Raw genomic sequence first — 13,619 nt, 5'->3', positions numbered from 1 at the left:
GCATGTGCCAAGGTAGCGTTGACAACCGACACGCACAGTTTTCCCCAGTAATTTCCTTCGCATTTTCCCCATCTCTCCGGCGTAGTTATAGAAATATACTTGGCTGCTGCATTCAAGCGTGCTGTAAATTATGCAAAATAACGACGTCAAAGTTTCAATATAATGAAGCCAACAGGGTGGTGGTTGGAGCCGTAGGATGGGGATTATTATAGTATGAAATTTCATCCCTAATGCCTGTGTGCCATTAAGCCAAATGAAAAACAGAAAGGAAGACCTACAAAATATTATCCACCGAAATGTGTAAAATATGTAATGTATTTGTAAATATTTTTTAATTAAGTTTTTTTAAAAGTGCAATGTAATATGGATTGAATAATTTGGTTCGCATTGAAGATTATTTTAAATTTAAAATTGGTTTATTATTAATTGTTAAGTAATTCGAGTAAATGGTAAACAAAATTTTGTATCCTAAGGAAATCAACGTTTCCAGGAATTTTTCCCGCGTTTAAAGTCGTGTGAGGCTTATGTGACCTTCTGTTTTCACTGGACCAACACTCAATCACTGCCCCCAAACCCTTAAAGACATAAAAATCAAATCGAAGCCGTCGCCATAAACAATTATGAACTTTGTTGCACATTGTTGCCCACACATGGCCACACGGATCCTGCTTCTTGTCGTCGCCTTGGTTACATTGTAAAACGTTTTATTGTCGCCGCCAGCTGGCGACGATTTGTTGGCAGCAGCGCACCGCTATCAAGCGGCCACCCGCCCAACCGCTCAGCCTCCCACTGAACCCACCGAACCCACCAGAGGTGACAATTTGTCCGTTTTATGCCATTTTTTAAACGCTCTCAGCGAATAAGGGGAGCCTCTTACTAAGAAATTATGTTTTTTTATTAAAATATCTTACATTAAAACTCCAGAATGCTTGTTTTGAGGGCAATCGCATTTACTAATGTTATTCAATAAATGTTGTTTATTCATAAATTTTGTTGGTATTTGTTAACCAAATCAAATCACTTAGAAATAATAATAAATTACAACACATGATAATAACATCCTAACTTATGTTAATATGACTTTTCTTCCTTGTAGGCTAGTAACAATCAGTTCACAATTATTACTATAATTATACGTATTAGTTAAATGCTGCTTTAAAATTTTATTGACAGGACTTATAAAAAAAATTCTTCATGACAAACAAAAATGATTTTTCAAGTATTTAATACACATTTACTACTTCATTTAAGTAGCTAAAAAAATGTTGCTAAAAAAATTTGTAGTCAGAGCTTAATAATGTGAACATGTTTCATTCGAGGTAACAAAATTTTTTTTATAAAAATCTAATTGTAGCTGCAACACTCAATAAAATCAAGTTACTTGTTTTATTTTTTAAGTATTTAATAAAATGATTGCTCATCACTGGGGACCAGCAAATACACCCCAAAAATGCGATCCCAAGGTGCGAGCCGGCGGCACGACGACAACTGTTATGCTTATCGGATGCTTTCTGAATAAGAATAAGAATCCGGATGCGGATGCGGGATGGGGATGTGGCTGTGGATGTGGATGTGAATGTGGACGTGGATGCGAGTGCGGGTACGGATTCCAGGAGCTGCGGCAAATTGCTGCTGATTGTCAGGTTCAGGCGTCGTTGCGTAAATAACTGAAAGCGGACCGAGGTGCCAACTGGCTTTGAGCCGGGCCCAAAAGTTTGGCCAGGACATTAGACGGGGATGGCCAAACTTCGGACCGATTAACTTGGCAGTCAGAGTTGGGGATCTGGAAATCTTATCGCCGCACAAGAGCCCGTTCCGTTTTAGTGCCGCAATCAGCGCTGTTCACTTGCAATGGCCGTGGCAGGACAAATATTTTACTTTTACTCTTTTTTCTCCCATCTCCGCTGCTCACTTCAACAGTGCGCCCACTCGCCCAAAGTTTAGCTCTCTAATGCGCTGCGAAAGTGTGCCAAAGTCGCTGACAGAGAAATCAAACACAAGGCTATATATATGGCCAAACGGCGGAGAAGGACCGACACAGAAGGTCCGAGGAAAGGATGCACAAAGTTAAAATTAAATTAGCGTTTTTTTCAGACTCCGCAGGGTAGCTCTGGGCTAAGAGAGGTCCGGTCAATCGGGGCCACAGAGCAAGGAGTCCAAGGGCACCCGATTCCCTGGGGATTACAGGGTATCCGCAGGTCGAATCCGCATCTTTCCGGCTAACAAGGTATTCGCATCCTGGTGCCGCTGTCTGTCACTGGCTGCTACTTAGCCAAATTAAAATTGCAGAGCACTTTTTATACGCTAACTGAGGTCATAGCTACTTGAACTGCTACTTGATTAAAAATATTTATTTAATATTTTTAATGTTAAGAATATTATATTATTATTTAGAAATTAAATGTACAGTTGCTTAGAAAATCTTATAAGTATTAAATTAAGGAATTTTAAAAATTGTATCTCTAAAATACTATATGAGGCAAGTATTTTGAAAAATGTGTTATGATTCATTTCTCAAACTTCAGTATAAATTATAAATATTACGCGAAGGAGTTAAGCTGTGAGTATACAAACGAATAGAATTTTCTGTGGTTTCTGAACTGATCAATAATTAATATATCGTGTTTATATATAGAATGCATTACAAATTTGTCAGAGCATAACACATTCGACTTGCGAACGCAACAGTTTTGTTTCCGTTTCGTTTTTAGTGTCCTTTTAGCGTTTCGCATTTATGCTTGTTTAAGCAAACGCCGTGTTATCGTCCGGATCCGGATCCGGATTCGTGTCCGTTCTGTGTCCATGTCCGTGTCCGAGTCCAGTCGAAAGGATAATGCGCGTAATTGTTGTCCGTGCCCGGCAGTTGGCGCTGAAGGAGCGCTCTATTTGCATGGAACGCATTAAAAGTCGCTGGCTCAGCGCCGTGGCAATTCAATTTAAGCGAGTGGCATAAGCGCAATCTGGCAAACTTGGGATTATCGCTAATGCCGAACGTATCCTGGGCATGGGTTAAGCATAGCGCATATATGCTTTGCAATGACTCCATCGGCTGTCAATTGCTCAATTGTTCGACCAGCTTCTGTGACTTTCGCTCTCGACTGGGCACTCTCGACATATATCCGCATATTCAAGTCCGCATCCGCATATCCGCACATCGGCACCCCCACCCGCATCTGTCAGCAGTGGCAGGCGAAAGCAAACAGGAACTTCAAGTGCAGTCAGTTCGGGTCGAGTGCCCATTAACCGGGATCGATGGGTTGGCATATGGTCACGGTTGTTTGTAGTGCCTGCAGAGCAAAAAAGTCATCTAAGCCAGAGAGGGAAATAATATGTTCCCAACACTTTGGGATATCTTTTTAAGTAGGTCTTAATTCAATAAATAATCAACAAATATTTAGAATGTCAAGTAAATAAGCACCTTATTCCAAGACTATTTGTATTAGTGATAAAATATTTCTACAAAACAAAAGCATTTTATGCTTTCTAAGTAACAAACCAAGTTTCAGCACACAAATACTTATGGTTTATTTTAAATACACCAAACTTAAGCTTCATTGGACGTATTTAAGAAGGAAGAAGAATTTTATGAAAGACACGCATCCGATTTCAAAGTTGTATATCTTTAAACTCTTGTTGCTTAATCTTCTAAAAATTTGCATTTAAATTTTGTTTTGAAAGTTTGGGTTGATATTTTTACGACATAACTCCTTAATTAAATTTAAAAAAAAATCATTTTAAAAAAGGTACCAAAAACCTTCAGTTTTAATTCCATAACTTTTCTTACAAATATCCGATTTCAAAATGGCATTTCTTTATAGTATTGGGGCTTCAGTCTCTAAAACTCTGCGTTTAAAAATTGGTTTGTAATTTCGGGTCGATTTTTTGTCATTTTTATGATGTAACCCCTTTCTAAATATCCGAAAAAGTCGTCTTTGTAGAAAAGTGACCAAAAACCTGCAGTTCTAAATCCATAACTTTTATTTCACGCATCCGATTTCAATGTTGTATATCTTTAAAGTCTTGTTGCTAAATCTTCTAAAAATTTGCATTTAAATTTTGTTTCGAAAGTTTGGGTTGATATTTTTACGACATAACTCCTTAATTAAATCCGAAAAAAATCATTTTAAAAAAGAAAGGAAGCCAACTTCGGCAAGTTAAATTTAAAAAATTTTTTTTTTAATATTTTTATTGTTTCCATGGGATCTTTATGTTATAGTCGTCCGATTTAAATGAAATTTAAACCGTAATTCTGAAATATTTAACCACTACCATATGTCAAAGAACTAAAAAAAAAGTTAAAAAACAGCAAAGTTATAATATTTATTTATTTATTTTTCCGATTGTTCCTATGGGAGTCGTCCGATCCGGCTCGTTCCGACTTATATACTACCTGCAATAGGAAGACAACTTTTGGGAAAGATTCATGCAGATAGCTTAAAACTGAGAGACTTATTTGCATAGAAACGGACGGACAGACGGACAGACTGGCAGACGGACGGACAGACAGACATGGCTAGATCGACTCTCCTAGTGATGCTGATCAAGAATATATATACTTTATAGGGTCGGAAACGTATCCTTCACTGCGTTGCAAACTTCTGACTGAAATTATAATACCCTCTGCAAGGGTATAAAAATAGTTTTTCTGAGTGCTTTGCTAGTTCTGACTACGGCTTAAACTTTCATTAAGAACTATCCTTTGTTTGCCAAAACTTAAAGCCCAAAACGAAGCTATGTTGGCTTCGCTTCACTTCACTTCACCCGAGTTTGGCTGCGAAATTGGCATATAAGTGGCTGAGCGACTAACAGGGAATATCAAAAATATTGCCATAAAATATGTCAAGACAAGCGCCGCAGTCCCATCCACATCCGCATCCACATCCGCATGCAGAACCACAAGCAGTGCAGATACGAGTTCCAGCGCCTTGACAGCCAGCGATTGACATGAAAGGGGGGAAACTGGGGTCGAGATGGAGACAAGGTAATGAAAAATATTTCCATATTGCAAATAAAGTCAGCTTGCCAACGTGGCAACCCTAAAACCTATTTCTTAACCCTTGTCGACAAGCCGAAGGACGAAGGGCGAAGGACGAGGGCGAGGACTGCCTTCACCTGCTGCCTGCTGCTGCCGTTCGCTGGCTTTTGTTTTGGCAGCCTGGCATATTTCAATTTGGGACGACTCGCAACCAGGCCCGAAGTTTATGCAAATTCATTTCAAGTTTCCTGACGCAACAGCATTATCAAGCGCAGGACTTGCGACCTCTGAACTCCGACCTGCAACCTCCGGCCATGACGATGATGCTGATGATGGAGATGTTGCACTTTGTGTGTGTTGCACATACACAACGAGTATATACTGTTGACCTGCCGCCTGGCTCCTTGCCAGCACTCCGTTCTCCGAGCTCAGTTGTTGTCCGCAAGTGTCGGCATTTCGACTATTACAATTATTACGTTGATGTGCACGGCTTCACTTTGTGGCGTGTGTTTGCCTGTTTGCGGTAGGCAGTCAGCTCCTGCACTGCAGCACTCTAGCACTACATGGCGTATACACAATTAGCCATATTGGTCAATATTATGCCAAGTTACGCGCAATTTCGCGGTCGTGGCTTTCATTAGCTTTGTGTAGTGGGCTCACTTCTGCCGCCAAATATGTGCATATCCAGGGGATACGAGTATATGTATTAGCCCAGTGGTATGATGCCCCTGCGAATGTGCGACTCATTCTTTTTTTTTTAATTAAGTTTCGAGCTGGCAAAGTTTCGCCTTGGCTTAAACAATGGCCGGCCACTTGAGACTTGTTTTCTTTGTTGGCAGCACCACCACCACCATCCATCCGCCAGCAGCAGTGCATAACTTGATTAAATTTCACTCCTTCCCGGCGACTGCAGCCATAAACCATGCTCGTTTAATTTCAATCCAAAGTCTAAGCAGTAACAAGAGCCAATTCAATAAAAATTAAAAAGGAAAGCTGCTGGGTGGCTGGGTGGCTGGTTGGCTGGTTGGCTGGTTGACTCACTGGATGAAAGGGATGAAGCAATCACAGGAAAGCGGCAAATAAACTTGAAGAAAATTAAAAGTGGCAGCCAAGAGAAGCAGACGAAGCACACTGAAGTTGCCATCCGACTTTGATGGAGGCAGCCGGAGGATTCCGAGATTCCGGAGAAAGGGATCAGGAAACGTATCGACTTAATTGAACAAATCGCAGTAAACGAGCCGTAAATTTTTAATATGTTTCGGTTTGCGTAAATAAAAGCTGACGCAAACTTCCTTTCGACTCGAGTCCGAGTTTGGTAATCGATTGTGGCAAGCAGTGGGGCGGGGCCTGGCCAAATTAATAAATCAAATAAACGCCGTGCGAAACAGGCCGAGCTAAGCTCATTCAATTAGTAACTAGCTCCTGCTCCAGACTCACTTAATTACTTCGGACGTCTGCTGACTGATTAAAACACAAGGCGGGGGTAAGGATAAACACGGCATTGGCATTACCACTCCGTCCGACTTTAAGCTTTGACATTTCGGCCAGGAACAATATTTTCTTTGCCCAGTCTAGCGCAAGGCGATGTGTCTGGGCTTTTGCTGCTTTACTTGCTTTATTTGCCTTGGCTTTTTTGCTTTTTCGCCAGGAACTCAAGTGTTAATCCAGACATCCGGCTAACCGGACTCTGTTTTTGTTTACAGTCGTCGTCGTTTCTTTTTGTAGACATCTTGGCAAACTGGAACTGGCCAGCGGGTAATGCCGGAGAATCAGAACGTGATCTAGCATTGATCAGCGCTTGAAACTATCCCACATATGCGGAAAAGCGGAAAAGGAAGTGTAACCGAAGCGTGAAAAATGCTCCTGCGGGTGGAATTGTCATTGTAATAGTAATTTATTGCTCGCAGAACTTTGCCAGCAACTCGCACATGTCGACACCAGCCCAAAAGGGGATTCAGGCGGAGGAAAAGCCGGGCTGAGATGGAGAAAAATGGCTGTGGGACAGCGTTTGACATTTGACATATGCGAGTCGTTTGACATACAAGCAAATTACATGGAACTATTTGTCTTGTCGGCTAAATCGTATAAGCTGCGAGTGGAATCCGGAATGCGGCCACATAGCTGGAAACCGAGCTGAGATCTTTTTCCGAATGGCAAATATATCGACTACGGGGCGTATGAGCAATGTAGAGTTTGTATTACGGACACATGAGTGTTTTACGGGGCGTATGAGCAATGTGTTTAATGTTTATAGGAGCCACTCCGTACGGCCAATTCATAATTAACCATCAGCTGGCGCACACAGGGCGTATGAGCGATGCGTTGCACTTGGCCGCCCAAGCAAAGTCATTCAAAATGTCCAGCACATTTGCCATGGCGCAACTTTTCCCATTGTTTGGCTGTTTTCGTGTTCGTTTTTGTTGTGGAGCTGTGCTGCATTTTGCATTAAGTCAAATGTTTTAATTAAAATGGGAAAACTTTTCCAATTAAGGGTGGACCGCATAAAAATTATCAATGCAAAAGCTGTGTTTTCAATTTTTTCCGTGTATGGCTGGGTTATACCCTCTAAATGTTTATTTCGCCTACTGTCACATTCCGCGTCACTGAGAAGTTCCTTTTCGGGCAAGGCAAATTAATTAGCTGCAAAAAGGCGGCAAGAGTGTTGGCAAAACTTTCATAAACTCGGTAAGCTTCGCTAATTGCGTCTTTGAGCGAGTTTAACTTTCGAAAACTGTTACTTAAACGAGGCTAATTAGTTGAGAAATTCCAGCTTTAAGCATGCAGGAAGTTCTCAGGGCGCAAAACTGCATCGATAATAATAATAATAATAATTAAAGACGAGGCAAATATGTGCTCGGCAACGCGTTCACAGAGGTCCTTCCTGCTTCGTCCTCCATCGCTCACCTGACGCAGAGATTAAGTTTATGTGGCGCCGTGTCGTTCATGTGATTAAGTCCCGGTCCGCATGGCAAATTGCTGGAGGAAGCCCTGCGCTTTCATTGCAATTAAGCCGCAACTGCCACATAATGATAAAAAGAGGGTCCTGGCATAAAGGAGTGGCGACTTGGATGAATGGTGGGGGGATTGCGTTTTAAGCCTGCCCCAACGAATGCACTCTTTCACTAGTTATGGCCAAGATTGCTTGCAGCTTTATTTTCTTTTTATTTTGCATGTGGCACAAGGACACTTTTGGCTTTCTAACTGGGTTACCGCCGTGGTTATGGCCCGTGAAAATTAAAGCCATTACATGCTGCCTGCTTAAATGACTCAACTCAATTGTCCGCCAACTTTTGATTGCTTGGCAGAGCTGCAAGTTTGTGCCATTTGCAGCAGGGCCCTTAAAGTTTTAATAATCAGCCGCAAAATCCCCAATTTCCAAGCACCTGAGGCTCTTCAATGAGAGCTGGCCTTAATAATAATTAGCACACAGCTCTTGCTGGCCATTTGGCCATTTGGCATTCTGAAGTGGTCAAGAGCCAGCCTGCATTGCAGTTCTGGCCGTGACGCGGCATGGAATGTGTTATATATAGTCCGGGTTGAAATCTGCGCCTGTGTTTCAAGATTTCGCTGCCCATTTATCAGCCAAGAATGCGCTGAAAGTTTTCCACCCTTTTTCCAGCCCTCCCAGAGAATTCTTTTTTATGTTTTTCGCTTCTTTTTCACTTTTTGGTGGGCAAATGCTAACGGGTTTTAACGGATTTGGCCCGGCAGCCGGCAGCGCATTGCACAATTTTAGAGAGATGCCTTTTTCGGTCCGCTTTCGGTGGCAGCAAGCAACGTGCAGATTTATTGCATTCAACTTTCGTGTGACTTTCACAACAAACTTTTATGTCTTGAAACTTTTCAAGTTTACTTAAGCAACAAAAGTTTGTCCTCACCCATTCAGATTTTTCCCATTCTCGTCGAATTTATTGCCAAAAACACAAGCAGCCCAGCTAAAGCGTATCCCAAAATGAAGTGTCGGTAATATGCTATGAATTATGCGCATTAAATTTCGAGTGTATGTGTGAGCGCCATAAAAGTTTGCGGTTTTGCCGCTGATTCCCGCTAATGAGGCGATGATGCGTGAGGCGGAGGACGCACTTCATCCGAATCCGTCTGCATCCGCCGGAAACGGAACTCTCGATTGTCGCCGTAAATCATTCGATTGGCTAGAGAAGAGGTATCGATTTCCCGCTGCTATCGAGCATATTCCGCAATGCTCGCATTAGAATTATTAAAATTCCTGCTGTGGTTTCTCTTTTCCAAAGGCCACATGCCACATGCCACACTCACCAAACCCACAGACTCTACATGCATAGAAGTATCATGTATAGGTATGGCTTTCACTCGGCTGACTGTGCCATTTGGCAAATTAAAAATATTGCCACAGGGGGCGGAAGATGGGGAGCTGCTCGACTGGCGAAAAAAAGACGGAGAAATAATAAAAACGTAACCAGAGTGGAAGTGGCAGCCACAACAGTGGCAACAAAAATGAGCAAACATAGCATATTTATGCCAAACAAAATCAATATCGAAAGTGGCACACAAAAACTGAGCTGGGGAGTCGGGCATTTGAAATATTAGCCAGACCCAAATATTCTCGCGGTGCTCCACATGCTCCACGTATCACACAGCATCCGAGTGACATTTACTGTTGAAAGCTACAAAATTGAACATTTAAGCTGTATCTTTAAGTTCTAAACGCAAACTTCAAGTTTGATTTTCATATAAATTATTGGGGTGGTGTACCTTGTTTTAAGCACCTTCTGATTTCTGTATCAGAAAAGTATTAATTCTACTCTAAACTGGTCTAAAAATATATTTTTAGTCTATGGTAAGCGACTGCCATTTATCATTAAAACTTCTTCTTTAGAAATAATAAAATAATAATTCCTGATGTTGTCTATTTGAAACCATATCAATATGTCATCAATGCCCCGTTGCCTATGGCAATCGGAAATAATTTAAACAAGCTTGTGTGAAACATAAATCTAATTAAAATATACGCCGAAAAATGTTCCACAAATTATATTAAAATAAATGAAATGCGAGGACCCATCTGCGATCAATCAGCGGACTCAATAGCAAATTGCAGCGATACAGAATATTAAAGGCAGTCTCAAAAGTAACAGCCAAGCCATTTAAGTGCAGGAAATTGAATTTTGAAAGTGCCACGTCGAACGATGGATGGATGTGGATGTGGATGGTGACGTGGATGATACGAATCTGCGGCAACAACTTGTTGTGGGAGCCAGGAGCGTCTCTTCAGTGGCTTCGTCCTTTTCAATTAGGAGCTCTCGACAATTTCCCGTTCGCCGGGGAGAAGCGGAAATTATGGCACGCCCATTTTAATCATTCGCCATTTCCGGTGCACAAATACACCGTCGAATGTGTCGAGGGAATCTAGATCTGGGTCTGCTCAACTAGCAAAGTTTCGAGGACAATTTGAGCATCTTACCTGGCTGGCTGGTTGGTTGTTTGGTCGTTTGGTCAAAAGTGCAGGCCAGGGATTTCGCCTTCCACTAGGACAGCGCTAATTGCACTTCTCGGCAAGGTGAAGGTGACTGGAAAAAGGAGGCCATGCGAAATATGGAGGGGAGTACGGAGTACGACAAATTCCGTGGGCACAGAAACCACGCAAAATTTATGGTTTCAATTAAAAGTTTCACCATTTCCGTTCATTTGCGGCACAAACAAGCAGCCAGCGGCAAGTGGCAGGCTGCCTTTTTGGCCAGGAGTGGTCAGGATGGAATCGGAGAGGGGAGGGGAGGGGAACGCAATACGGTAATGAGCCTGGACAAAAGCAGGGCCCAAAAAACTTGTTACTTTTGCAGCTCAGCGCTTAGGAAATGGCCAAAGTTTTGACCATCCGGCTGGCAATAAAATTGTGAATTATGAGAAATTTCTAGCTGCAATTTACTTCTCCCACTCAGAGCAAAAAAAAAAAATATCACCAAATTTTATAATCAATCGGGTGGTATTTTTTTACTAAAAAAGTTTTGCTCTTTTTGGTACTGGTCTCCTTCTGAAAATAACCTTTCCCAAAAATTTTTAAGATTTATCCTTTTGATTTACATAACTGCTTAACTGCTTTTTTAATTTTAAATTTGGTTTTAATTTTATGTTATGTTAGGCATTCTTCGAAATTCAATTTTTGGAAACGTGTAGTTATTAACGACCTTTAGTATCCAGTCGATATAGCTGGATACCCGGGTGTAGACTCCTGGACTGCGGCATTCCGCGCTTCCGAAACTGACGATTCCGAGCTGAACGTACCGCACTTTTCCGTCCATGTAAAGCGGGTGAACCAGTGGACCTCCTGAATCCCCAACGCAGGTGTCACCGATGCTGTGACCAGCGCAAATCTGGCTCTCATTTATCCTAGTCCACAACGCGTTATTGCATTCAGATGGGTCCAGTTCGCTAAGCTCTAATATCTGCAAAACCCTTGCCGTTTTCTCATGTTCCGTTCTTCCCCAACCAACAGCTTTGAAGGTTCTCACACTGGGCACATTGGTGGGATCCGTGATGATGCAAATGGGTCTGATGTAAGCTGAGGTGAATGCCATATAGAAATACGATTAAATAAACCACTGGGATCAGCCCCAGCTCACCAGTGAATTGGACATCTGGCTCCAGCATTAATATACCGATATCGTGATACTGTTGTGTCCAGTTGTAGAGTTTGTTCCGAAACGCCTTATTCACAGCGTAGTCCATGGATGTACTAATACTGTCCTTGGAGTAGAATGCTCCCAGACGCACAGCCCTAAATCAAAAAGAAATTGACTTTGTAAAACAATTATCTTTTGGGTTTGGGAAGTACCTACAGGATTTCGTCGTTTACAATGCAGTGGGCAGCTGTCAAAACCAGTTCTGGAAATTTTCAAATAAGAAATGCAATTTTAAGTAAAATAAATATAATAATTTGGATTTTTCTTACGTTTGTGGATTAGAGTTCCGCCACAGACAAACTCAGTTGTACTTTGATTTACGGTTCTGTAAATGAATGCCATCCAAGGATTGCTGCCATGAACTGCATCCTGGCCAAATGTTATTTTATTGGTAATGCCTGTGAGGCCGCAATCTGGCTCTAAAAACTGAGATTTAGTGCCCTGCCATAGCAGAAAAAATACAAAAATTGCGCAATTCAGAGACGCAGCTCCACACATCTCTACTCTGCGCCAAGAATGTACTGATACTGATAGCTCATTTACGTGAGCTCATGGGTGATTATCTCTCAGTCAGCCGCTTATCAACATACATGCTTTTCATGGAATAGACTTTATGGTTTTTAATAAACAAGTGTTTGTTCTTCAATTTTGTTCATTGCTCAGCCTAATCGATCGTGGTATATGTGCCTGAAAATGCGCGAATGTGTAAGCAGTGTTTGTCATATCGTCACTAATTGAAGTGCAAATATTGATGAGTGCCGAGCAAGTGCAAACGCGCTCCGCTAATTTGCACAATTCTCTCGTTCCGCCGCATAATGCGCCGCAAAGTATGCCAGGCGAAGTCAATGCCACGCCCCCGCCCTCCAGCCCATCAGCCCAGTAGCCCAGCGACCACGCCCACGCCCACAGAGTCAAATGCAGCTGCACAGAGAAGCAAATTTGCAATGGGTGATGGAGAGACAGACAGACAGACTTAAATGCTGGCACAGCCAGACTCAGCAGAATTTCAAATTTATTCAAATCAACTCGTTCGAGCGAGGGGCGGCAAAAGGGAGCGCGATTCGGAAGGAGGCGTGGCAATGAGCAACGGCAGCCGAATGAATGATTCAATTAGGCATCAAATATTTACAACAGACGTTTAAATATTGCGACAGACATGAAGCTTCTGATATGGTCCGGAAAATCTCGAGTTGCATCTCCGGCTGAGCCGAGATTTCCTCGAGAACTTTTCTAATTGGCCGCTAAGTGCGTTCGGTGGCCCTCGAGCTCTGTCTTCCACTTTTCCGAAACTCTCTCTTGGGTCGAGAAAGTGGGGCAAACCAGGGGAAAGACAGCTGCATTTTGACGAGGGCAACGAGAGTTCAATATGCACACTGCATAAATAAGTAAATAACTTTGGCATTGTTAACCCATCCCTTCTGCCCAACTTTATTCTTCGACTTTTGAGCCCAAAAGCAGTTGCAGCAGTCCCAGTTTCTCTGTCTCGATTCTCCGGCCTGCAATAGTTTTCTTTTAGATTTATGAGTTTTTCCAATACAAAATAGTTGCATGAATTCCCTCTGAGTGTGTGTGTGTGTGTGTACGCTTGTTCAATTCAAATAGTTTGATTACAAAAGTTTTTCCATTGAACATGGCTGGCATTCGAGCAGGTGGAAATGCTGTTTTGCATGGCGACTGCTCTTTCAGATTTTCTATTTTTACGCTGAAAATAATAAATTAAGGCGGGTGTTCCGGAGGGGTATTTCTGCACATTTATGTAATTTAATTGGATTTGATTTGCAAACATTTTGCAGAAAGGCAGCCAGCTAGTCATCCAGTCATCGTGGCCACGCCAAGTTGTCGCTCAAGAACTTGAGCACTCCAAAATATTTTCATAATTTTTATCACAATTGTAATTCTCGCCGAAAAGTTTTTGCATTCGCAAAGTTGCTGGGCCAACTTTCGTGCCCGAGAAAACTTTTCGGTTGCTGACAATGAGCTCACAACAG

The 13,619-nt window shown here is 42.1% G+C and overlaps 1 protein-coding gene across 1 annotated transcript; it reads right to left on the bottom strand.

Annotated features, from left to right (window-relative positions):
• Positions 1-11,032: 11,032 nt before the first annotated feature.
• Positions 11,033-12,140, bottom strand: LOC108141301 (CLIP domain-containing serine protease B15). Its single transcript, XM_017264567.2, has 4 exons — positions 11,901-12,140; positions 11,788-11,833; positions 11,572-11,726; positions 11,033-11,510 (listed from the first exon to the last, which is right to left on the bottom strand). Exons 1-4 carry the CDS (start codon positions 12,127-12,129, stop codon positions 11,077-11,079), a joined length of 864 nt encoding a protein of 287 aa, XP_017120056.1. The 5' UTR covers positions 12,130-12,140; the 3' UTR covers positions 11,033-11,076.
• Positions 12,141-13,619: the final 1,479 nt, after the last annotated feature.

This window comes from Drosophila elegans, unplaced genomic scaffold, assembly GCF_018152505.1.
Source record: "Drosophila elegans isolate 14027-0461.03 unplaced genomic scaffold, ASM1815250v1 contig_183, whole genome shotgun sequence".
Classification (NCBI taxonomy): domain Eukaryota; kingdom Metazoa; phylum Arthropoda; class Insecta; order Diptera; family Drosophilidae; genus Drosophila; species Drosophila elegans.
This window is presented reverse-complemented; position numbering and strand designations above follow the sequence as displayed.